This window comes from Rhamphochromis longiceps, linkage group LG17 (genome assembly GCF_057381845.1).
Source record: "Rhamphochromis longiceps isolate RC_006_pf linkage group LG17, R_longiceps_female_GT1.1, whole genome shotgun sequence".
NCBI lineage: Eukaryota > Metazoa > Chordata > Actinopteri > Cichliformes > Cichlidae > Rhamphochromis > Rhamphochromis longiceps.
Genome location: NC_140573.1, coordinates 17,441,474 through 17,468,513, shown reverse-complemented (window position 1 = coordinate 17,468,513; position 27,040 = coordinate 17,441,474). Strand labels below are relative to the sequence as shown.

At 40.2% G+C, this 27,040-nt stretch overlaps 2 protein-coding genes across 4 annotated transcripts in view; both read left to right on the top strand.

The window, feature by feature from the left end:
* The first annotated feature begins 1,345 nt into the window (after nt 1-1,345).
* On the top strand, nt 1,346-6,596 carry rtca (RNA 3'-terminal phosphate cyclase). The gene is made up of 11 exons (XM_085387255.1): nt 1,346-1,507; nt 1,662-1,762; nt 2,267-2,410; nt 2,549-2,672; nt 3,261-3,319; nt 3,397-3,538; nt 4,837-4,958; nt 5,203-5,261; nt 5,482-5,576; nt 5,660-5,764; nt 5,945-6,596. Exons 1-11 carry the CDS (start codon nt 1,457-1,459, stop codon nt 6,041-6,043), a joined length of 1,101 nt encoding a protein of 366 aa, XP_085243381.1. The 5' UTR covers nt 1,346-1,456; the 3' UTR covers nt 6,044-6,596.
* Nucleotides 6,597-12,782: 6,186 nt separating this feature from the next.
* Nucleotides 12,783-27,040, top strand: part of cdc14ab (cell division cycle 14Ab) — a 32,830-nt gene continuing 18,572 nt past the window's right edge. For all 3 annotated transcript variants that reach the window (XM_085387615.1, XM_085387616.1, XM_085387614.1), the window contains exons 1-8: nt 12,783-13,174; nt 14,402-14,492; nt 14,990-15,065; nt 16,060-16,152; nt 17,575-17,654; nt 23,756-23,822; nt 24,180-24,242; nt 24,982-25,069. In XM_085387615.1, the coding sequence (XP_085243741.1) occupies nt 13,129-13,174; nt 14,402-14,492; nt 14,990-15,065; nt 16,060-16,152; nt 17,575-17,654; nt 23,756-23,822; nt 24,180-24,242; nt 24,982-25,069 (604 nt within the window). In that variant the 5' untranslated portion in view covers nt 12,783-13,128. The remainder of the gene's footprint in view (nt 13,175-14,401; nt 14,493-14,989; nt 15,066-16,059; nt 16,153-17,574; nt 17,655-23,755; nt 23,823-24,179; nt 24,243-24,981; nt 25,070-27,040) is intronic.

The window sequence follows — 27,040 nt, the reverse complement described above, 5'->3', positions numbered from 1 at the left end:
AAGAGGGAGAGTAACAATCAGCCACATTCATCATGACAGTCCGTTTTTAGCAATACATTTAGCTCCAGCAGGGTAAACTTAAATGGCGGTAATCAATCTGAAAACACATTTTCACAAAACAGTGAGCAGCCTGTGATGTAATCTTGGTAATGAGCAAAGAGCTCTGACTGGTTTGTGGCCCATCCCTGCATTTACTTTAGCTTTAGAAAAAGGTTACAAAGTAGCTAAAATCACAGAGGTATGGCATTTCAACAAAGACTGTCCAAATTCCAAGGCTCCTCCAAATGCCCAGATTTGAAGGATGGCTCATGTGTATCCCTTGTGGCCCACCCCATCCCAGCATTCATTTTGGGTCATCTTCATATTCTTGGTGCACCACTCTTTTCCTAAGTACTTTACACAAGAAATGAACTGAAAAATGGGTCTCATGAAGAGTGATGAAGCCACATTTGCAATTTTTGGTTCAAATCTTCATTGACGTTACAGTAAAGCTGCCTAGGATAGTAAGAGAGTATAATAAAGGTGCTCATACCAAATCTTGGCTTTCAAGCTCATTACAAACTCTGTTTTATATGTTCATGCATGTTTGCCCATGTTTCAGCCATTTGCTGCACCAGCTTCCCATTGTCCTAGCAAAATGTAAAAAAACAGCGGATGAAGGGGTCAAGACTTCTGTACAGCTTTTCAATAGGACTGTAAAATAATTTGAAAGGAACTGAGGAGAGTTAATGGCTGGAAAATGTTGTATTCCATAAACTACAGATAAAATATTTTAGTAAATAAACAAAATCATGTTTTCTACTCCACCACTTGGAGGAAAGAAAAAAACTGTTTTAGTGTGGTCACTTTTTTTTTTTCATTTTAGTTTGAAAGTTAATGGAAGTGGTTGCAGTCATTCGGTTATAGATGAAGAAGTGTAGGGAGGAGGAGTAGAGAAGACGCAATCATTTTACGTCTCATATTAAGGTGCACTGGGCTAAATTATACACCATGCATTTTAGGGAAACATTGCAATAAAAATGTAAGTACTGTGGGGGTGCTGAGAGTAGAGCATGTAATATTATACTGTCAGGAGTATGAGAAAGAAAGAAGACAACTGATTCAAAACCCAAATAGAATGAAACTGAAACTAGATTTAATTTGTTTACTTAGAAATAACCCAGGAAGTAAAAGTTATCAGGTCATAATTTATGGCGTTATTTTTGTGCCACTATTCTACAAAAATAACGCCATATTAATTAGGTATCTAAGACAAACCCATTTGTATAATAGCATCCAATCCTGAAGCGTCATTCTAGTTCCCACTCCATACAAGTAGGTGGCGGTAATGCACCAATTCGTTCTTTGTCAACCGCTGATAAAGACCAAGAAGAAGAAGAACAAACACAAGGGAAAAGTACGGGAACCTGGAGTTGAGCTGAGCAACAGCATCCGAGTAAAAAAAATTTTGTTTTGAATGAAGATGGACTCTGAGGCTGTGGAGATAGACGGCAGCGTGATGGAAGGAGTGAGTACTCACTTTATGTTGGGGAGGTGATCACATGAAAAGCTGCCGGCTTTCCCCGCCGCTAATGTGCTAGCACAATGCTAGCGCGGCGGACAGCAGGCGGTTTTTAGCTCGCTGATGTCGCTTCTGTTTCCCCTTCATTTGCTCTGTGCAGGGCGGACAGATCCTGAGAGTCTCGGCGGCGCTCAGTTGCATCATCGGGTCCTCCATCAAAATCACTAAAATCCGAGCCGGCAGAAGCACGCCGGGTCTGAGGTGAGTTACTAGCTCAGTGCTAGCAGGCTAATGTTAGCCTATTCATTAAAGTTGATGCATCGGTTAACTTAAAAGTATTAACAAAAACAACCGATTGTCCGATTTATTTACATTGGTGTTATTTGCTCTACCGTGTGAACGCTGATTAGTTAAATACCTCCCGGTTTGTTTGCGTGCTTTTGTTGAGACTCAGCTGATTTAAAAACGCAGCTTCTGTGTGAAAAGAAGACCATCTGTCACCTTCAGCTTCAGTCTGCACAGCACGACTTTTAGCAGCTTCAGCAGAAACCTTCACGACTCTGTGCCGCAGAACTTCCTCGGCTTTTAATCAGTTATCTTAATTAGATTTTATTGATTACTGTTCGGTGCATTTTATTTGCGACGTTTTCGTGTGCATTTCTATTTCGTTCTTAAAAAGTTTGAGGCACAAGCCCCCTCAAAGTCCCAGTAAAAGAACAGAGTTCTGAAATTTCAAATCGTAACATTTTGATCAATTGTGTGCAGACCACAGCACCTGACCGGCCTGCAGCTGGTCTCAGATCTGTGTTCTGGCAGTCTTCAAGGAGCCAGCATTGGCTCCACTGACATCAGTCTGACTCCTGGTAAAACCCGGGCTGGGAACTACACGGCTGATACGCAGACTGCAGGGTAAGTCTGACCCACTGACTGCATCGCTTACTATGTAACCAGCTGCTATCTGGCAGTAATACAAAAGCTATTGATTGTTTTTGTTTTAAACATTAAACATCTATATATATATATAATCACTTCTTGTGTGTGTGTCAGGAGTGTGTGTCTCCTGCTGCAGGTTGCTCTGCCTTGTGCTCTTTATGCCGATGCTGCCTCACAGCTCTGTCTGAAGGGAGGAACCAACGCAGAGATGGCTCCTCAGATTGACTACGCTATCAAGGTAATCGACATAGACACACCGCAGCCCTATAACAGACAAAGCAATCATCATTGGTACCCCAATACCAAGAACACAGTCTCCGTTTTAATCCAACTCACTGAAGAGTATAATATGTCAGTATGGACCATGATGTTTACCTTTAGAGTGGAAAGAGTCACTTTATTTTGCCTGGACCACGCTGATCCTCCATAGACTGTATTAAAGTTTGATAGAACACAACTTTTTATGCTGTCAGTGGTCATCCACCCAAGTCTAATATTCATTAGATGTTGCTGGAGTTCTATTTGACTTTTAAATCTAGTTATTCAGCAGTAATCTGATGTGGCCTATGAGACAGAAAGTGAAGATCAAATGTGTAGAAAGGGATAAGACAGAGTTTACTGATGGGCTTGTGATATTAGTCAACCAGAGAGAAACTTCGGGTTACCACAGTCTGTTACCCTGCTAACTGACTCAGAGCTTCAGTTAGTGCCTAACTTGATGCACTTCCAGTGAAAGTGAAAGCAGAGAACTTTTAAGTGTGTGTTTATAGAGTTTGTTTTTATATTACATTTGATTGTATTTTTTTTTTTTTTTAATTGTCTTCAGGTATTCAAACCCATTGTGGAGAAGTTTGGAGTCCATTTTGACTGTGACATCAGAATGAGGTCAGTGTACCAAGATCTACAGAGTTGAAATGTTACTGGAGTACTTGTGTGTATCTGACTGTGTATTTGTGTATCAGGGGTTTCTACCCTAAAGGTGGAGGTGAGGTCATGGTGACGGTGAATCCAGTCAAAGAGCTGACGCCTGTCACAATGACTGAGAGAGGAAACATCACAAAGATCTATGGTAGAGCTTATGTTGCTGGAGTTCTACCTTTCAAAGTAAAGTTCACACTCACTCACATTACTCATTTTATGGTTTTTACTGCGTCAACTGTTGTGTTTTTGTTTTTCTTGTGTACTGGATTATTTTTCCAGTCTTTCATTAATTTGCCGGTACACAATTTCTTCTTTGTTATTTTTTTTTGATAATACAGTCACTGCTAATTAACTAGTCTTGGCCACATGCTATGTTTCAGAAAGGATTATTTGTGCTCATTATTAGCTCGTTGGCTAATGACTTGTCATTCAAAAATGGCTAGCCAATGAATAAGCAGTTTCACAGTGAGGCCTCCTACTAACGTCAGTTTTTTTGAAACTCTAATGTGATGACCTTGCTACGTCCATCTTTTATACAGTCTTTCACTTTGTTTATATTGAGCTACACAAAGCTCACCGAGGCTTCAGAACAGGATAAGGACTGACATCACCAGCTAGAGTCCAAGATGGCGACTTTAAGCCTTGATTTAAGTCTGTTGCGGACACGGACAGCTGGAGACCCAACAGCCTAGTGTTGGACTTGGTCGTTCGGTCTCCACCTGGCTAAGGAGTGCACTCCACTCCTGAATATATAAACATATCCACTCTTTGCGATGAATTGGCGTTAGGTTTGAGTCCTGTGCAGAACAGCAGTGGGGACAGTGCATAACAGTATAGTTAGCACTTAACTGTCATCTTCCACAACTGCACTGAATTCCTGATGAACAGTGTGCTATTTAACCGTTGTACTGTGCAAAGACCCAGAAATGAATCTACCAGCAGGTTATGGGATGCAGATTCTAGTCAGACAATTTCAGACCATCATGTGACTTCACAAATTTTCCATGTTGTTATGGGGGAATCATTTAGACAATCGTGATGCAAGACAAATTAGCAGTGGTCAGAGAGTTTTGGGGAGTGCCAGCCTCTCATCTATATCTCAAGTGCAAACAGCACACTGGATGAGTGTCTGGTTGCTTTAGGAGATGCTGCCCTTTCAAACGGTACATGCCAAGATAACATAATATGACATAAAGATATGGGCAACATATGTGATGCCAGGACAAGTTGTGCCTGGAACATACAGAGAAAATCTGAACCTCTCTGATTTGTTGCCTTCTGTTTAAGAAGAGCCACTGTAGCCAAGGTTGTATGCAGCCAAGGTTTCTGTGGAAATGGATTCACTTTCTTAAACTTAGTTAAGGAACTTTCGAATGAAATGTATTGTCCGGTGCTGCGTAGTCTGTTATTGTAAAACTAAATGTGAAAATGTCAGGTATGCTTTTCTTTATTGAGCTGACTGTAGTTTTTGTTTTCTACAGTTGGCTAAAGACATGTCAGCTGCTGCTGTTCGAACCATCAGGAAGGAAATCAAAGAACTTTACATCAACATCCAGCCACAGCAAGAGAAGGAAAAGGCCTGCGGGAATGGAAATGGAATATTGTAAGCTCTGAACATACGATGCATTCAGCATTGGCACGCAAGGAAGAAAAAATGTTCTGGAACTTTAGAAAAGAGGAAAAGCATTTGGCCAGAGTCCTGATCATTTAAAATCCTCAGCATGAAGAGGAGTTATAGCTTTGTGAAACCTGGTCTAAGAGGCCGTACGCTATGAAGCTCTTGGTTTAAAACTGCCAATGCTCCCCAAAGGATCAGCCCCCTGACTGCTTTTCCACCTCTTTTTCAGAATCATTGCCAAGTCCTCTACAGGTTGCATATTTGCTGGTTCAGCACTGGGAAAGAAAGGTGAGGAGTCACACGAACCAGCAGGTGGCAGCAATGCTGCAGTAATGTGATAAATGTTGACACCTCATTGAGAAATGTAATTTATATGAAGTCATTACTTCCCCATGCCCCCCTCTTTGAAAACAAACATGCTTTGAATGCTTGTTGGGCTGATGTTCTGAAACAGTGACTTTTCTTTGACAGTGCAGATGTTCAAGTACATGGGATTTTTGTTTTTCAGGTGTGTATGCAGATAAAGTGGGTATTGAAGCTGCTGAGATGTTGCTGAAAAACATCAGACACAATGGCTGCGTGGACGAATTCCTGCAGGACCAGGTGAGTGTGAGAGAGAGCGACACGCGCGCGCGCACACACACTCTGCGACCTTACTCTGACCTTACTCTGACTCTCCTCTGCAGCTCATTATCTTCATGGCGCTGGCAAAGGGAACGTCTCGGATTCGAACCGGTGCTGTGACACTACACACACAGACAGCAATTCACATCGCAGAGCAGCTGACTCAGGTCAGAAACTCTTACAGCACAAGACTGACCCAAATGGTGCCTGTTCTGTTCGCGAGTCACAGTTTCAGTTTTAATATTGCTTCTTTATCTTGTCCTGGTGTCTGACGCAGCACCTCAGGTCATCCTCGGGTCTGAGTCGAGCTGATCAGTCATTAACCTTGTGTGCTGTTGTATTTGCAGGCAAAGTTCACAATAACAAAGTGCGAAGACGAGCTGAGCAGAAACATCACCTACATCATCGAATGTCAAGGATCAGGAGCGGTGAACCCCAACCTGTAGCAGAACACGCTGTGCACACACTGACCCCACGCTCGGTAGCTGCTCCAAACGTGGCCGACCCTCTTAGTTTCTGTCTCTCAGGGTTTTTTCCAGAAATACTGTAATAAATAAATCTCCTCCTTGTGTTCACATGTTTCTGCCTGTTTTTAACTGCTCCAAGGAAAGATTTCCAATGTTTCCCCATGTGCACTTCACTTTCCTGGTTCTTTGGTTGCTCTTTGACTGAAAGCAGATTTGGGATTATGCTTTTTGGTCAGTATCCTCCTTTGTCAAATTTGAGTTTTCTTTGTTCAGTTTTGAAAATTTTCATATATCCATAGCCTTGATTGAGATTTTGGCTTTTTGCATGAGAATTAAACCCTCAGCAAAGAAGGGTCATTGCAATTAAAGGATCAGGACTATTTAACACTTATGTGGAGTGTAGTAGTTAGACTTTTGAGAGGCTTTGTCAGTCCGGTTCAGACATCAGCATTGCTGATTATCTAACAGTGACCACTACATATGAAGTTTTGAGTTGTAATCATAACCTGACCAATAAAATGAATAAACTGTCTTCCAGTTCTATCTTTATCTGCATGCTTTGCTCAAGCTCATCATAAAACTGATTGCAATTCAACTACTGCGCAACCTTCAGTATGATTTCTTAAAAGCAATGGTTTTTGCTCAGAATCTACATTCATTGGAAGCATGCCCACTATGAACCGATGTATCGGGCCTCTACAGATGAGCGTACAGGCTGACTGGGAAGAGATGACTGCTGTGCTTCCCAAACCAAAATAAAATTCATTCAGCAAATGTACGGCATTCCCAGTTTACTTGTCCCACCTACAGGAGATCTGAAATATGGCAAATAGAAGCTTAATACAGATATGGGGATTACAAAGGAGGAAGTTCTCAGTTGGGGTGGTTGTAGAGCAGGTTACAGACTAATGACAGGGTTGGTGGTTTGATCCTGGTGTTCATATGAATAGTAGGAAGCGCTTTGATGTAGATGCATGTGTGTGAATGTGATGTTGTATAAAGTGCTATGTAAGAGCCAATCCGTTTACAATTAGCCCTGTGCTGTGGCTTTATGTTGTTGTGTAGGAGCTGTGAGTGGAGGTTTATAGATATTTGACCACACACTCCTACTGTTTACATGGTTGCAAGATTTAGGCTCAAGAATTGCAGTTCATATGTAACCACTTTAATTTTGGACTGATGACTTAACCAGTTACTACACACAAACACAGGACATACACCAGGACAAGACACTGAGTCAATAGAAAAAAGTTTGTTTGTGTTTACTGCATGTTTTGAGGGACGCCTGTGTGGTTGTGTGCAGATCCAGTGTATAAATTGATATAAGAGAGAAAATCAGTCCACCAAAAAGAAAAACAAAGTTCTATCAGTACAACAGAGCTGTACATGTCTATAAAGTGAGGTACTGTTACGGGCACTGATGAAGTCGTTAATAGGAGGATTTACAGCTGTACGAGGGGCCTGTTTTGGCCAAATCAGCCGTGTTTTTTTATTCTGTGTTCAGCAAATCTTTTGAATTTTTTTTTTATCTTATGTTGTGGCCTGTGGTGTCTTTCTAGTTATTTAAGTTTTATGTCACCCCCAGAACTGGCAGGAGGGGATGACCCTAACTCTTCACACCACCTGTTCCTCAGGTTCCACAGAGTGCTCCACATCCACATTGCCCAGCTCTCTGGGCTTTGGGCCATGACTTTCCATGCCTGTTTGGATCTCCCTTTCTTCATGTTTTCAATACTTTTGCCATGTGTCATTTCTCATTATTGCGCATAAATTAAATTATGGACATCTATGGTTTTCTCTCCATGTGTGAATTGGATGGGTTGGTACTGAAAATTTCACTGAAAAACTGGTGAAAATTTCATATCAATAGCACCTTCAGAAATATTTTTACTTAGACAACTGGTGACGTGTTCAAAACGTATGTTACTCACTGTGTATTATGTGGGTGGTTGAATGGTTAGGTATTGGCAGGGTTTTTAAAACATTTTTGTAGCTTTTCTACCCCATGCAGTTTCTTCCCAAATAGCATCAAAGTGTTTTTGATGTAAAAACTGAATGTGTGCTGGGTAACTGGCTCCTGACTATTCTAGACCTGCACTTCCTGTGTCCTATGGTCCTGTTTCCGTGATGTCATTAGTTATTGTGTTGGTTGCCCCTCTAACTCACCTGCGGTAGGTGACATGATGTACAGTGTGCATAGCAGGAAGTCCAGCTCAGAATGTGTGTTGAAACCTGAGGAGGCTGTAAACTCACACCTCTGTCCCCTCTGGAACCAGGGGTAACCCAATCCAGGGCACCTGACACCTCTTTCCTTCAGCTGTACCCTTACAGTCTGTTTGTTCCCCTGCAGCATGGCAGACACCGGGTCCTGGAGGACCCACCAGGTCAACCCTCTGATACTCCAGCCAGGACCCAGACCTGGACAAGGACCGGTACCGGGGCCGGGACCTGGATCAGGATCAGCTCCCAACTGTGTGTGGATCTCATTGATCGCAGGTGAGTTTGAAGTCATCATTGGGATACATACAGATGCTCAATGAAAGTTAAAGGACTACTCTGTAATACAAATACAGCAGGAAACTTTACCACAAACTCAGTCTGAGGTCAGAGGAAGGATCATTTCACCTACATTTCACACAGAATAGTTTAAAGAATTTTCTAGAAACTATTTGATTGACTTAGGAAAGACATAGGAAAAACAAAAGAATAGAAACTCCTATTTATTGTAGGGACTCATTATTGTAACTTTAATGACATATTCTTTTTCATATTTATCTATAAATATGACTTTTTATTGACTAAATGAGGCCTAAGCCCCATAACAAACACGTCTCTTGGTCATCTGCTTGAGGATTTACCATTAATTACAGATAATAGACTCAAAACACCTTGACCTTGGTTACCTTTGTTTATCCAGAAATGCTGATGTCTTGGATTTGGCTGGAGGAAGAAATCTAATTTCAATGAAATTATATTGCATTCAGAATTTCATTATTTACATTGCACTTACATGTTTCACATATTAAACAAATTTTAATATTAGACAAAGATAAAAGCTACCCAAACCTGTGTGAGAGAGTAACTGCTGCCTACACCTAAAAACTTGTGCCACCCTTGGCAGCAACAACTGCAATGAGTCTTTCACATCGTGGTGCTGGATTTTGGCCCACTGTTGCAGAATTGCTTCAACCTCATTGGAGGGTTTTTGAGCATGAGAAGAGCAGAATTTATGTTTCCACCAATTATACCAAGTGATCCAGTTCCTGAAGCAGCAAAGCATCCACAGACCATCGCACTACCACCACCATGTTTAACTGTTGCTGCTATGTCCTTCTTATGAAATGCTGTGTTCGTTTTATGGCAGATGTAACAGCAGTCAAACCTTAAAAAAGTTCATCTTTTGTCTCATCAGTCACAGAACATTTTCCCAACAGTCTTGGGATCATCAAGATGTTTTCTGGCCAATGTGAGATGAACTGTTGTGTTCTTTTTGCTCAGCAGCAGGTTTCTTCTTGAAACTCACGGCTGCCACTATTGCCCAGTCTCTTTCTTATTGTTGAATTATAAACTCTGTCCTTAACGGAGCCAAGCGAGGTCTGCAGTTCTTTAGATGTTTTGGGTTCTTTTGTGGCCTGGATGAGTCATCGGTGTGCTCTTGGAGCAATTATGCTGAAAACAGAGGATAGAAGCAGAGTTGATAATGGCCTAAATTTAAAATGGACCGCTGTAATTTGGAGACAGCAACAAAGATGGTGTTGTAAGCTCACCTTGTTCAGACAGCAACAAGGGTGGGCAGTCACCAAGAGATGCCTCAAATAGGGTGAGACCTGTTGCAGTGGTTGATACTGGTTGGTTGATACCACACACCAAAGGTTGCTTCCTGCTCCTGGTTGGCTCTTTCGATTTGGCCATTAGTCTGCAGCTGGAAACCAGATGAGAGTCTAACATTTGGCCCAATGGCAATGCAGAACTCTTTCCAGACTCTCAAGGTGACTTGAGGGCCACTGTCTGAGATGATGACAACAAGTATCCCCTGGAGGCGGATCACATGGTCGATCGGTAGTTGATTCATTTGTAGTGCTGTAGGGAGCTAGAGTAGAGCAATGAAATGAGCAGCTTGGAGATCGATTCTCCAATGACGTTGTTAAGTGATAGCAGAGGCAACCCAATGACAAAATCCAGGGACAATGCATATACAGGTGGAGTACAGGTCTAAGTAATCCTGCAGGTGGAGAACTTGAAGATTTATTTTGGGCACAAATAAAAAAAGCAGGGAAAAGCAACACGGATGCATTTTGCTTTTCCGTTGCTACAAGAGCACTGCTCCTAAACCGTAAACCTGAGTAGAGGTGTCAAAGAAAACCATCTCTGCTGAGCGTCAAATGGTTGCAAACCTTGGCTAGGTCTACCTTCACTTTTGATAATGAAACCAAGAAAAGTCACAGATTCAACGCACCTGTCTCATGTTAACACACAGTCTGTTTTCTAGCTGTCTTTGTACCTGGAAAACATAGTCGTAGTGGTCTATAAAGTTCTTTGAGATGATGAGTATGTCATTTAGGAAGACAAAGATTAACTGGTTCAGAAAGTCCCGAAGCACGTTGCTCGAATCTTGTTCCGTTCAGTTGTGTAAATCCACAAAGAGCAGTAAACCTGTGAGCAGCCTCAGCAGCACGGGTCAACCAATCACAGCCTGAACACAAAGAAAATATACTGGAACCCACATTAGAAATCATTTTGTATTGTGATATTTGCCCCCACTCTGAGCCACCGCAGTTATTCTTAACATCCCCGCACCTACCGAACCCCACTTTAACCCCATACTCATTTTTCTGTTTAGGTGTTGAGGAAGACTCACCATCTACAATGTAGGCAACAGCAAATAGAACCGTTTAAAAAAAAAAAAAAAAATTCCCTTTCTTTTTCTCTGTTTTATTAGAATTAGGATTTAGATTAAAATGTTTGTATTCCAATGTAATATCATAGTTTTATTAGTTTATCAATATAGTTCAGTTAGCTTTGCACATAAATGGCTGGTAGAAACGTCTTCCAAAGAGCTACTTTTTATTTTTTTTACTTTGAGTACATTTCAGAGCCCATACTTTTTCACTTTTACTTGAATCAGTTAAGTCAATACTTCAGTTTTTATCACAGTATACTTTTTGGCACAAGTGTCTGTACTTCAATGCACTTATTTTATATTATAAAGAAATCATCTTTTAACCCCTAAAAACAGCTTATGTAATTTTGAACTTTTATTTTTAAGTTCTTTTATAATTTGGCTAAAATCATTTGAGAGCTGAAACAACACGTAGAGATTATTTTTCAGCCCGTAAAGGTCTGAGAGTGATAAAGGCAGCTGGAAACATTTTAAAATGTCATTTTACTGTTAACTGGATTTTACTTTGAAAGGCAAGCACATTGAAACACCTTCTGTTTAAACAGTAGTACTCATGTAATGTGCACATTTTATCAGCTCAGATAAGTGACATCAATATAGGTGCGGTTTTACTTTAAAGGGGTTTTAAGCTGCTGTTTGAATGATCCAGATAGCAATGTCACATGCTGACTGCCATACACACTCACAAGATCAGCCATAATGATTTAGATAGAGAGAGAGATAGTGACATAGTAATACCAACAAGTCATATTGGAAAACATTTTTCACTGCGAGTAGCAGTACTTACCTAGTGTGCATAACGTGGACATGATTACAGTATAAAGACACCCTCTGCGTCTGATTTTCAGCTTAAAATTTGAAGCTGTTTTGTGAATGCTTTTAATGGCCAAGGTTGTTGGATGTCTGAGAGAACCATAAATCCATCATAATGAATATTATTTATATTTAATTATTTATTATAGTGATAGATGTTATCACACTGCAAGAGGAAAATTTCTTGAAAACAATCAAATGCGTCATAAAACTTTAAACTGCTACTGTGAAAAAAAGTAAAAGATATAAAAACATGGAAAAGTTCAAAGCCTTGTGACTCACAACCTTTGAATGGTGTTTCTTTGATAAAGTGTGCCTGAGATTGCTCTTGGTTTGTTACTTTTCAAGATACTCAGACAATTGCTGACTGAGTTGCCTGTCCTGATATAACTTTTGTGGGAGATCTCTCAAATCTGAAAGACAACTTACACATCAAATTGTTAAAGGAAAGAAGAAGAAGAAGAAGAAAACTGATAATTAATTGTTATTGCATTGGCACATTCAATAAGAATAATAAATGTGACAGTCACACCAACCCTCTATATGTGCTCATTACATCCATTTAACCCCCTGAGGTCTTCCTCGTTTCCTCCGCCCTCTCATCCTTTATCTTATATCACTTTCCCTCCTCTGCACATGTCCAAACCATCTCAATCTTGTCTCTCTCACTTTGTCTCCAAGTTGCTCAGTCTGAACTGTCCCTCTCATTGACTCATTTTTAACTCATATAATTTTTGTTCTTTTGTGAATAAAATACGGAGTTTTTGGCTTTGCAAATCGTTGCTCTGTTTTATTTACATCATTTCTTTTGGAACCAACTAGTTTTTTCTTTTTCCAGCTTATCAAATACTAGTCGAGTAGACCGAGTGATTGAAGGCCTCGTTATTTGTTTCCCAGTGGAACTTGAAAGCAACGCAGAAAGGCAGCATGTTCTGTTTGGTGATTGGCTGTCGTTGCTATGGGAGCGGCTCCCGTTGCTACAGTAACGTGTCTTAAGGAGGGATTTAGGCAATCTGAGTTTTAGAGTGTCGGATCGTCGTCGAGTGGTGCTAACATGCTAATATGAAGGCTGAGAATACTTGTCGTTATAAAACAGAAAGCAATGAGTAGAAAGGATAGTATTTTCGAGGGGAGAAGCTGAAAAGACCAGTGTGGAACTAATGTGAAAGTTTCTAACTTTAGTTAAAACTCTGTTCAGCTGCCTGCTAGCCCGCTAACGGCTTATTGAACTGCTAGCAGTTCAGAAAAGTTTGTGGAGATAGCAGGCGGAGCCGAGACAGGTCAGGCGTTAGACGGATCCGTGACGGTGGCGGGTGCAAAACAGTCCCCGATCCTGTCTGCCTTGTTCAGGATGAGCCAGGACTCTGAGCTGCTGGGAGCCGTTGAGTTTATCAAAGGTAACTTTAACAGTATTGTTACAGAGTTAACAAGGGGACAAAAAAAGCACAATACATAGTTGTTAAACTATTTGTCACAACTCCACGGAGAACTGGGAGTTGTCGAGTTAAAAAAAAAAAAAAAAAGTAAAATCCTATAAATAGAAAATCAACTTTATGCCATTACACAGCAGGTTAGTGATTGTTTCCATTGGTGACTGGTTTTATATAAAGTGATGTTGATGGATAACTTTGCTCAGCGCCTACTGAGCTGAAATAGAGATTGTGGCATCCTCTCAGATTTGATCAGTCATCGATGCTTCTAAAGAGGGTAACAGTGCTGTACACCTAGCAGCAGCATTCTGTAGAATTAGCCTTGGATTAGTTCCTTATCCTCTGCACTGTTTGGAGTCCCCAGGGCTGCCAACTCCGTGTTTTAAACAGAGATGACAGCTTGTCGTTTGTCGTATACGAGTAGATTCAGCGTGCACACAGAAAGGTCACTGTGGAGAGGCAGGCACTGCATAAAAACGTTTTTCTACACTGAGTTCTACACTGTATTCCCTCTCCATTAACACTGATCAGTTTTGCTATGAATTAAACTAAAAAAACCGAATTTTCTGAAATCCATTGTAAGCTTACTGTGTGTAACTAAATAACTCAGTGCATCACTCAGAGCTGATAAGCAGAGCGAAAGAGCTGGTGAAAACATAGCAACAAAACCAATGCCATCTTTTATGAGTGTGTGTCTGTGTCTCATACTAGTGTATAAACAAGGATGAGAGGGTGAAAAATATGCTTCATCACTAAGGTTTGGATTTCAGAAATGAATGAGATGTTTGGACCTAAAATGTTGCTCACTCTGCCCCATTTTTTTTCCTTTTCCTGCTGCCTTTATTAGGCTTTCGTAATCTCTGAAGTTAAATTCAGAATTCCAGAAGATCAAACTGTAGCAATAATCAGTCCAGACTGTGTTGCACTACAATGTTCTTGTGGGTTTAAAAAAATAAAAATAAAGCTAAGCTCTTTACATAGAGACGAGCTTCCTAAACCCTCATTTCAGAGTTGTAGACATACAGGAACAGCACAACATAAAAGTAGAAGAAGCAGAATGCCCATAGTTGACCTGTGTGTTTTTTGGTAAGCGTTGAAGGTTCAAAACTTATCAGCAAGTTGTGGTATACAATGGAAAGGCAGTGATTTCCACAATCAGCAAATCTAACTGCCTTTCATATCTGTCTCTAACAGAGCGCCTGTATTTCGCCACGTTACGCAGTAAACCCAAAAGCACAGCCAACACACACTACTTCTGCACTGATGACGAGTTTGTGTATGAAAAGTAAGTATATCACACCTGCTGCACTGCATTCTGACTATGTGTGTTTTATATACAACTTGCAAAGCCAGGCATTTGTAACCAGCTTTGTCAACGAGTGTGTTTAATGTTGTATTTGAAGAGTGTACCAAGGATTTGAGCTGTGCATGTGTAACCTGGCACACACATAGTAGGTGAAAGAGGTGAGATGCATTCAACAGTGTAATATTTATTTATTTACTTTTTTTTTTTTTTTTTTTTTTTTTTTTTAATGAAGTAAAAGGGATAAAAGCAACTGAGTGCTTTTCTGGATGCTGATGACTGGAAATTTTAGAGGCCTGACTGAACATTAAAAGAAGTTAGTCCTGCTTGGACAGTTAAAATGTTGAAGCGTGACCCCTTTACAGGAGAAATACCGTACTTCAGGAATTTAAATGGAGACTTTCACTCTCTGTATCACTTTCCTTTTCAGCCAGCAGGAGTCTGACTGACTGTATATTCTATGTCCTTTGTGTCTGCAGCTTCTACGCAGACTTTGGGCCTCTGAACCTGGCCATGTTGTACCGATACTGCTGCAAGCTCAACAAGAAGCTCAAGGTGAGTTTCTACTGCTGCCTCACCCTGTGCAGGAATGCCCAGAATGCAAAAGGACAGATGCAGGATGACACAATCTCACAGCAGGTTCACTCTGTGGCAGTGAGTGAACCTGCTGTGAGATTGTGTCATCTTATTTCCACTCCTCCTTCTGACTTCAAACCTCTGTTTTTTGTTTGCACGTTGCCACAGTGATTACATTCTTCTTGACATTTGTCATGACGTCCAGCTGACTGGACGATCTGGATCCACAGCCTATGTTCATTCTCAAAACGCCCATATAAACACTGATCTGTGCTACGTGTTCATCCCACACCAGGCAGCACATCTTCTGCTGCCTTCACTTGTGCACTGCAACCTCAAACTTGTCCAGGACTTACCCGACAGACGTGCAAGCAAAAACAAAACGGTCCTCATTTTTAAGGTGCTTTACAAAACTAAACATTATGGCTAACAGATGGATTTTACCATTTCGGTGCAGCTACCCAATCAATGAAGAAGCACTTACTGCTTAAAGAGCAAGAGTGAAAGTAGACAGTATATCCTCAGTTATAACAAAACTCATTTTTACAGCCGGGTGCAGCACAAAAGTGACCCATGAGTTTTTGGTTCTGTTACTACTTTTCTAACATAAACCCATGTAAGTCTGACTGCAACCAACTAACCGACCTGATGACTTAATGTTTGGTATTAACAGAAGATGGCACTAGACATGTTTTTAAAACTCAACTTTAAGCACCATCCATCCATCCATCTTCATCTGCTTTATCCGAGGCCGGGTCGCGGGGGCAGCAGCCTAAGCAAAGAGGCCCAGACCTCCCTCTCCCCAGCCACCTCCTCCAGCTTATCCCCTTTAAGCACTTATTTCTTAATTCCAGCTACAGTTACATATATGTCAGTTTTTGAGAGCAGGGCTCCATGGTGTAAATTAGTCTTTATGCATTTAGTGTTTCATGTCCACTTTGTTTAACCGTGGGTTCTTTCTTGTTGTTGGCAGTCATTCACACTGACCAGGAAGCGAATTGTTCATTACACCAGCTTCGATCAAAGGAAGAGATCCAACGCGGCTGTGCTGATTGGTGGCTATGCTGTGAGTACATCTCTGCTTCTTATCCATCTTTGTGTATAAATCAGAGCTTTTCATAGGAGAGGTGAAGCTAACAAACAAAAAGTTGAGGAAAGAAGAACAAGTGACATGTGTTTTGTTTTTGATCATCTTTGCAGTGTTTTGAACTAATTTGTCAGTTGTGTGACATCATCGGCACACACACACACGCACACAATGGAAGGGCAGGCCCATTAATAGGTGCACTTGATCTCAAACTATGTAAGGTGTAATTCAGCTTAAGGCATTTAAGTTGACTTAATTTACTTCCAGAAGTGCATAACACTAAAGAGGACAAAGTGTACCAAATACTTTCCAAGCTCCTTAGACTACCAAATACTCAGCAGTGATGTTGTTAAATGGGGGAAAAAAATGTAATCTACAAAAACTCAGCAATAATCTTCAAAGTGTTCATTATGACTGTTCTTTAATGGATATCACTAATGGATATCAACTGCGCACATGCTTCTGTCCATCAGCAATGGGGCTGGGTATTGCCACTGATTTCTATAATCAATTTGATTCTGATTCACAAGGTCTCGATTTGATTCAATATTGACTCAGTCAGAAATATTATAATTCTGATCATTTATCAGTACATATCCATATTAAAAACAAAGCTGACACTTGTGAGACTTCAGAGGTATAAGCATCACAGCAGATGCCTTTGTGTCAAAGTAACTGAAGATAAAATGCAGAAAAAACATGAAGCAGATTTTCCTGGCCTGGCTTTTTATAGCCGATAACCACCTTAAAAACATTCTGCAGTAGATGAAAAATGGAAGAAAACCATGAATCTGCATATGAACATTACCTGATGCTGCTTAAGTGAAGCAGAGCAAAGTTACAGAGGTTTTATTACAGACTGAGCTAAGTGTTTTGCAATTTGGCATCATTTGTAAAAGTTTAAAATTCTTCTGTATTAAAGAGCAGAAATGAGGCTTTCTTGTCAGAGGTAATTTTGGGGGGATCTCCCAAAACAGCAGCAGACAGCGCTAAACACAACGGTGTGTTCGTTAGACTCGTGGATTACTGCTTTTTTTTTTTTTTTTTTTTTTTTTTTTTTTTTTTTTTTGTAGTCATTTCCGTCATTTCCAGGTTTCAAAAAAGGTGGTTTTGATTTTCATGGATGAGACTCTCTCATGACTCAGTGAGCAGTGCTGCTGGATTCTCCACATTTCAGTTCCTGTCGCCTCATTTAATCAGTCTGTGATTTCTGTGCACGTTATCTTGTCACTACATTGAAATAAACCCTTAAACAATTGTTAAATCTTCAGCTTCTTCCGTCATCATTCTGATCCGTTTTATAGCCAAAGTTGTACAAAACTATGTTTTGGTATCAATTTTTAGCTTCTTAAAAACATTCAGCATTTTTTAAATGCATTCTCTATTAATATCTGTCCTCAGGTGATTTACTTGAAGAAGACCCCAGAAGAAGCCTACAGAGCTTTGATCTCAGGCTCAAATGCTGCTTACCTGCCTTTCAGGTGAGTCTCTCAACAGTAGTATTACTGCAGCAAGTACATTTACCATACTAGACATCTGTACCAGCACTGTTGAAGATCCATAACTTGCAGTTCAAGTTGGAGATTAAAACAAAAAACAAAAAAAACAACAAATGACAAGGTTGATTCAAAATAAGAATTCTTTTTTTATTCCATTTGTGTGCTGCATTTCCAAAATTAAATGGTGACTTGTCTGAAAAATAATAGTATTTAGTGTTCTTATGAGCTGAGTTAAATGTTGTGAAGCAAACAACAACAACAGATCTGTCTTCAGGCTGGCGACCTAGCCGCCCCTACCTTACAATGCTCTTGGCTAGTAGAAAGCATATGTTGGTTATACACTTTTGCTTTCTACTGTAGCACTATTTGTTTCTAATAATTTGAATGCATTATTATCTCTGTGGAAGTTTAATAAAATAAAATATTTTCAGAGGACTTCTCTGGTATCAGTATTGAGATGCAAATTTCTTTATTTTGATGGGATTATCTTATTTTGTGGCATTAAACCAAAGCTGTACGGTTACAATGTTGAATATCCAAAAGTAGAAAGGTAGCGTTTGCCCAAAATCCCCCAAATCTAATTTTTATCACTCTATTATGGTCATGTCAACAAACATGTCTACTAACGCTAAGCCAATCAAAACTAAAAAAAAAAACTTCAACACCAAATTATTATTTTTAACAATTAATGGCGACACCACCATAATGTGTTTTCAGCAGCACAAAAATGTCCTCCTATTGATGTCGAAAAGCTTTCCAAGAACACAGAGTAAGGTACATTTTTAGTCCTTAGCTTAGATTTTGTGTGTGTGTGTGTGTGTGTGTGTGTGTGTGTGTGTGTGTGAGTGAGTGTGAATCTTATTTTATCTTTTATTCTAAAAGACCTGTGGTTTTCCTCTGAATATTTAACATTTGTCATTAATAAAACAAAAGTCATTCTTACTAAAATAAGTTTAGGGATGCAGCTATCGTTTAAGTGAAGCGTGTTAGCAGTTTGTATACCACAGCTAACAGTCACTGAGAGACCGACCCAGAGCAGATGAGCTCTGTGTAAGAGTGCGTGCTTACAATAAAGGACTTCTTGTTGTCACTCACTGAATTGTTACATAACAGCTGAGCGTGCTGTTGAACGGAGGAGGACTCTGTTTTTCTGGTGGCCTCATGAGAAGCTTTGAGGTCTCACCTGGCTGCTAATGGATTAAACATGATGGGTAGGGCCCACCTTTCCAGGGAGGGTTAGTAGTGAAACGTTCAGTGTCTGATCACAGCTCCATTAAGTTGTAGCTATAAAGGATTCAGACCCCTGAAGCAGCTGCAGCAAACACTACTCCTAAAGACTGAGGCCATCTGTTGGAGGTGCAGCTTGGGTGTCTGGGTCTGAACAGAAATAAGAAGAATGTTTAAAATAAAAATGACATGTCTGTTTTTGCCACACCAGATGTTGGAGCAGTGTGTTGTTGTTGTTTTTTTTGTTAAATAAATGGTAAATAAAGTGCAGCGCCTCAATTTTAATCCAATGAACCGAGGAATATGAACACACGTCAGTGCTGACCAAGATATTCATCCATAAAAACAGGAGGGAAGAAGAGTCATTTTAATCTGTTTGGGCCACTCTGTCATCATCACAGTCAAAACACATTATTTCATTCATAGTTTGTTATATAATATTTAAATTGCAACAGCTCTGCTTTCATGATTTAGGCCAATAAGAACTTTCATTAGATAAAACTAAATACTAATTTTACTTTTGATTTTAAATGTAATTATTCAGCTGTAAGAAGAGAGCGACAAAACTTGTGAAAACAGAAACTAAAGATCTGAATGTGGAAAAATGGATCAGACACAGTTTACTGATGGACCTTGGGTGTTAGTTACCCAGAGTGGCTCTGCCCTCAGGTCTGTTTTATTAAAAATAAATAAATAAAACCGTTTGCTGCTTATGAACAATTCCAATAATAGTAATAGAGAATTCCATTATTGGATAAAAATGCTTAAAGACAAACTCCCGGTGTAAGCATTTATAATTTAATCTAATATCACCCTTCATTAACAGATGATGGGCTCCCTGATGGTCACAGTTTCACATTTAACTAAAAAACAGGTTGACAGGTGCATTCATATTCACACAGTCACAATTAAAATGATGGAGACTACTTATATTTTATTCTGAGATTATTATAAATCTGTGTATAAATAAATGATGACAGAATGTCTGTAAAAGTGTTCATGTTAAATACACAAAATGGGTTTCAGTATTTGTTTCAAACATAAACTTCTGGAAATTAATTGACTCACCTATGCACCCCGATAGCAACTTAATGAATGATGAAATGAAATGATGTCTGTCAGCTGGTTCAGGTGCAGCAGGAGGGGAGGAGTCAGGGAAACTCAGGCTGTTGAAGAAAACCTGCCAGCAAGCAGGGGTCCGTTCTTCGTACCTCGCTTACTACATCCAAGATCAAATGACACATCCAAGACCAAATCATCGCGCTAACCGTGAGCTCGCTAATCCGGTTCTCCGAACACACCTGCTGTTGACGATTAGTACAGCTGGATGAAGTAATGTGAGATCACTGGGTGTCGTAAAAGGGGCTACGCATCGATAGTAGAAACATTGATTGGCAACCCTCTGATTGGTCGGCGAAAATGTCGAAGGAGCGCGCTCGGTATTTTTCGGCAGCAGAGCAAGAACTCTTGAGTGAGGGATTTCAGGAGTTTCAGAGTTTAATTAAAACGCAAGGGAACACTGCAAAGGCTGCAAAAGCAAGGAGAGAGGGCTGGCAGAAAGTTGCTGACAAATTAAGCTCGTAAGTAATGTAATAATAATAATAATGGATTGGATTTATATAGCGCTTTTCAAGGCACCTAAAGCGCTTTACAATGCCACTATTCATTCACTCTCACATTCACACACTGGTGGAGGCAGCTACGGTTGTAGCCACAGCTGCCCTGGGGCAGACTGACAGAAGCCAGGCTGCCATATCGCGCCATCGGCCCCTCTGGCCAACACCAGTAGGCTGTAGGGTAAATTTATTATATTACACTATATTATATTATATCATATTATACTATATTACATTATATCCTCTTTCACATTAGAGCCACGACAGGACCCACTAGAACATGGGAACAAGTAAAAGTGAAATATAAGAATATTCTACAGAATGGTAATATTTATCACTTATATTGCTTTTAGTCTCTTGAAAAGAGACCCTGAAATAATCTGTTTGTTTGTTTATAACAGCAACCAAGAAAAGGGCAGAGCAAAAAAAGACAGGTGGTGGTCCTGCATCCCCTCGTCAACAAGTTGGTTAAGTGAATAATACCCTCACGGGAAAATCGATATCTCTTTATGAGCACACTGTCGCGCTGAGCTAAAGGATCCTGTCTGTCCCGCAATATACGCTGAATTCTGAGGACCTTATCAATCTTGCACCTTCCGCAATGGGTGGCTCGCGTATACGGACAGGACATGGCTGCGACAGACTTCCCAAATCCACCTTCGCTTTTATAGCCGTGGTCTCTCATCTTGATTACACGAAGTAATTTACTATTACTACTCTATAATATGAATTACATCTGAAATAATCAAATACATGAAATAGAATGATTAATAGTACATTTCCCTTTTTTTAGGAAATGACCTGTATGTATCTGTATGGAATCAATAAAAGGATCAAATACTGCATTATCTTTAGTTGCATTGATAATATTTATTTGTGGTAAAACAGTGGTAAAATGTCGCTGTTGCTTTCGTATAAATGAAGCGGACATACCTGAGTGGCCGCGATCTAATCCTGTTTACATAAAGTAAGCCTGCTCCCGAGCAGGTTTACGCTTACGGATCTGTTGCCATGACAGCAAGTCCCGGATGAGCTTCGGAGAACCGAATGATCCAAGATCACGCGAAATCGTCAACAATCAAATCCAGCTAACTTACTTAGCGAGGTACGAAGAACGGACCCCAGGGGCCCGTTCTTCGTTCTTTCGCGTGATCTTGGATCATTCGGTTCTCCGAAGCTCATCCGGGACTTGCTGTCATAGCAACAGATCCGTAAGCGTAAACCTGCTGGGGAGCAGGTTTACTTTATGTAAACAGGATTAGATCGCGGCCACGCAGGTATGTCTGCTTCATTTATACGAAAGCAACAGCGATATTCCACCACTGTTTCACCATAAATAAAAAACATCAATGTAACTAAAGATAATGCAGCACTTGATCCATTTATTGATTTCACACAGATACATACAGGCCATTTCCTAAAAAAGGGAAATGTACTATTAACATTCTATTACATGTATGTGATTATTACAGATGTAATTCATATTTCAGAGTAGTAATTGCAAATTACTCCATGTAATCAAGATGAGAGACCACGGCTATAAAAGCGAAGGTGGATTTGGGAAGTCTGTCGCAGCCATGTCCTGTCCGTTTACGCGAGCAACCCATTGCGGAAGGTGCGAGATTGATAAGGAGAGTCCTCAGAATTCAGCGTATATTGCGGGACAGACAGGATCCTTTAGCTCAGCGCGACAGTGTGCTCATAGAGAGATATCGATTTTCCCGTGAGGGTATTATTCACTTAACCAACTTGTTGACGAGGGGATGCAGGACCACCACCTGTCTTTTTTTGCTCTGCCCTTTTCTTGGTTGCTGTTATAAACAAACAAACAGATTATTTCAGGGTCTCTTTCCAAGAGACGAAAAGCAATATAAGTGATAAATATTACCATTCTGTAGAATATTCTTATATTTCACTTTTACTTGTTCCCATGTTCTAGTGGGTCCTGTTGTGGCTCTAATCTGAAAGGGGATATAATATAACATATTATAATGTAATATAATATTGGATAATATAGTGTAATATAATAAATCTACCCTACCGCCTACTGGTGTTGGCCAGAGGGGCCGATGGCGCAATATGGCAGCCTGGCTTCTGTCAGTCTGCCCCAGGGCAGCTGTGGCTACAACCGTAGCTGCCTCCACCAGTGTGTGAATGTGAGAGTGACTGAATAGTGCTATTGTAAAGCGCTTTGGGTGCCTTGAAAAGCGCTATATAAATCCAATCCATTATTATTATTGTTATTATTAAATTACTTACGAGTTTAATTTGTCAGTAACTTTCTGCCAGCCCTCTCTCCTTGCTTTTGCAGCCTTGCGTTCTGATTAAACTCTGAAACTCCTGAAATCCCTCACTCAAGAGTTCTTGCTCTGCTGCCGAAAAATACCGAGCGCGCTCCTTCGACATTTTCGCCGACCAATCAGAGGGTTGCCGATCAATGTTTCTACTATCGATGCGTAGCTCCTTTTACGACACCCAGTGATCTCACATTACTTCATCCAGCTGTACTAATCGTCAACAGCAGGTGTGTTCGGAGAACCGGATTAGCGAGCTCACGGTTAGCGCGATGATTTGGTCTTGGATGTGTCATTTGATCTTGGATGTAGTAAGCGACGTACGAAGAACGGGCCCCAGGTGTGTGTTACCCTGGTAACTGATTCAGGATTGAAGTTGATGCTCTTTCTGGAACAGAAAACCAGAGTGTCCCTCATCTCAGGGTTAACAAACTCAGAGTTGATAGCCAAACCTACTTCTTGGAATACCCACATGGACATGGTCACCTAAAACTTGGATGGTGTACATATCAATAAAAGAAGGAAAACTGTTGCATAAGCGAAAACCTGGAGCGATCCCTTATGTGTCAGGACTCGGAACAGTTAAGATACAGTTTCTCTAAACACAGCGTCTCTGTGTCTTTTAAACCCCAAAACATGCTGCGCCAAAAATTGGTGCACCCCAAGGATCGGGTCTCCCAACACAGAGTAATATAGTGTACGCTGTGAAGTGCCAGGAGGATTGCCATGATTTATACATCCGGGAAACCAAACAACCTCTGGCGAAGCGCAGCAGATAAAAGCTAACTCATCAAGTCAGGACTACGCAGTCTATACACACCTTCAGGCCAGTGGACGCTCTCTCAATGACTAGGATGTGGTGGTGGGAGGAACGTTGGTTTGGGCGGGCAGTCAAGGAGGCCATTTATATGAATGTATGGTGTCTTCACAATATGTATCTCTGCAGGGATGCTTCTTTTGGGAATTGTACCTTCAACCTGACTGTGTTGGACTGCTTGCAGGGCATCAGGAAGGTGAGGTCAATGTGCCATCTGCTGAGAACTTGAATTTAAAATCTTAGTTTATTGGATTAATGACATTTTTTTTTCCACAGTAGATGTTCCACACTACCTTTTTTCTGTGGGCATTATTACATTTTCTGTTTCTTTTAGTGTCTATAGTACAGTTTACACACGTTACATTTACATAGATCAAATTACTCTTGTAATGTACTGAGTTCTACATTTTTAACATTTTTGTTATATCTTTTATATCTTTATATTTTATTGCTCTGCTAGACCATTACTGCAGCCATCTTGCAGCTTTGTTGCCGATCTTTCTGCCCTCAGTTTTGTTCAGTTGTTTACAGAGTCAATCATTCTGTGTTTCAGGCTCTGCAGCATGGCTTCTTCAACTTCGAAACCTTTGATGTAGACGAGTACGAACACTATGAGGTATGAATACTCGCATCATTAGTTGCCAGCCGCTGCCAGTGTTTACTTCATCAAGTCAGTCTTTAAAATTCAGTTAGAAGGGAAAGGTTTAGAAAGACAAAAAACCAATCTGAGCCTGGTTGACAGTCATATAACTTTAGACATCAAAGCAAAACACGAAGAGAGTCACTCCAACTGAGTTCTGTCTACATTTGTAATGAATTAAGATTTGTTTTAAAGAAAGTCAGCACAAAATTAATACAAAATTCAGCGTGTTTGTTTTGCAGACTAAAAGGATGTTTACTATTCTCACATTATGTAGACAAAAGCACTCCTTGCAGAATGGAAAGAATCTTACTATAATGCGCAAAATCATGAGTTGAGCAAGCAAGCTTGGCACACAGGTACATCTTAGACCCCTGTCGCTTCTTATCTATATCAAATATTGATGGAAATACACATAAATATACAGGAAGTTCCCCTTGTTTACATAAACAGCATCTACCACTCGTATTTGTAATTTTCTTAATTTGATTAAGTACAGCTCTCAGGGCATTATTAGTTAAAATTTAACTGACAAATATTCAGGATTTTCATCATCATTTCTTGCGTAGAACTGCAAGCATTCATTCATGATCTAAATAATTGATAGTCTTGTAATTAGCTTTGTTAATCTGATGTGTGTGCTTGCTTTTACTCTTAATGGAATTTTGACTACATCTTCTAAAGGTTTTTTGTTGTTGTTGTTTTTTGTTGGTAGCGCGTGGAGAATGGAGATCTGAACTGGATTGTACCAGGAAAGTTTTTGGCCTTCAGTGGTCCTCATCCTAAAACTAAAGTTGAGAACGGTGAGTGAACGTGTTCAGACTGCAGCCTGTCTTTTCTGCAATAGCAAGGGAGTCGGGTGTGTGTTGTTTTAGCATATATTATCATTTTCTTGTCTGTTATCAATTTGGTCGGTTGTGGAAATGGGGGGTGGAGTGGGTTTAGGGTTAGAACACCTCCAGTTACATCATCAGAAGGTCAGATACCATTACCTCAGCTGGGGTATACCAGGGATGAGCATTTAATTTACACGAATTATGAGGTCCGGGGCAATAAGATAAACTCAGTCTGCTCAGTATTCATTTTGTGTCGTTATAAACTTTTACTGGTAAGAGTAGACGTTAGTTAGGCATTGGAAAATGTGAAATGTTTTTGCCCCCTGGTAGTGTCTCCCATGGCAAATTGAATGATTCAAAAACCCCTAAGAGCAGAAGATCCAGGGAACAGTTTACTTTGCCTGGGATAGGCTTACTAGGGCCCCCGCCCTCAAGCTGGGCCCAGGGAGGGTGCCTGAGGGTAAGCTACTGGTGGCTGGTCCATAGTCTGTAGGGCCCGGTCGGGCACAACCCGAAAAGGGACATGGGCCCACATACCTGTAGGCCCACCACCCGCAGAAGGCGACGTAAGCGTCCGTTGCATTGTGTGCTGTGTGGTTCCTGCTTGCAAACAGTCAGGTTCTTGTATTTTGTCTGCACATTGGGCCTCATAGTGATTGAAACACAGCTCTCTGTTCTCCACAAACTAAGCGCTTGGCTATGTTGCTGCCGATGACAGAAAATAAATACTTAAAATTCCATATTTTAGTAAAAACTAGAGATGGCACGATACCACTTTTTTATGTCCGATACCGATATCATAAATTTGGATATCTGCCGATACCGATATGAATCCGATATAGTGTTTTTTTAATAAATAAAAATGTTTTTTTAATATCTTGCTGCATTTTTTCATACTCAAGTTTAAATAAACAACAACACTAAAGCTATTCTGTTATACCTGTATGTAAAAAAAATACACTGCACCCAAAATATTTCATAGTTCAGCAAAACTGATCAATCTAATAAACTTAAACCTACACCATCATCCCTATTCTGGTATTTTAAAGAGTACTTAGCAGAAATATTAAGCAATCTAACTAATAGGGTTGCAAACGCCCAGCAAAATGATGCTTAATTGACGTAATCAACTTTAATCTGACGCAGTGTGAAAAAAAAATGCACAGAAATAAATTATTTTTCAAGAATAATTAAATAGATTCAACATCTTTCTTCAACAGATTTGCAGACTGCACAGATGGTATCTTCCCAAAGGGAAAAATACTATCCGGTTGTTCAGTGATGACGCGACGAATCCTACTTCCGGGTCTAAAGTAGTCTGCGTTTAATATGGCTTTTGTGTTGTTAACATGTTTAATGTTATGTATTTTCTTCTATTTGATCTCAAAAAGCTCCTAAAACAGTCAGTGATCACTGTTGACCTCCCTCGGCTTTTATTACCACTAATCATTTATTTAAGCTCAGTTTTTAAAACCTTAGGATGAAACTACAGCCCAGCCCATGCAGCAGTATATGAATGACTAACCTCATATGTGGATGGATCTCAGTTGTTCTCCTGGCTGAAGTTTGGTCCTTTTACAGCATCCTGCCATGCGATTACATTTGTTCCTGACCACCGACAACACTCACGTTAACTTTTATCGAGTGGGAAAAAAAGTTAGCTTGTTTATATTAAGCTAACATAGCTGTGTCGCTAGCGGTCACGTAGCACATCATTATATACCAGCTAACCCAACTTCAGTAACCCTACAAACGTCACTGCTGTTTAGTTTTCTGTCTTCATTTATGCTGGAAGTGATAACAGAGCTGTACGTTTTAATTTGTTTCCAAAACCCCGCAGTCAGGACATGCTATATTGTATTTAGATAGAAGCTAGCGAGCTAACTCCCTGCTAACTTCTAACTCCGTTAAATGTCATAAATTCCGTTTTCATGGCTG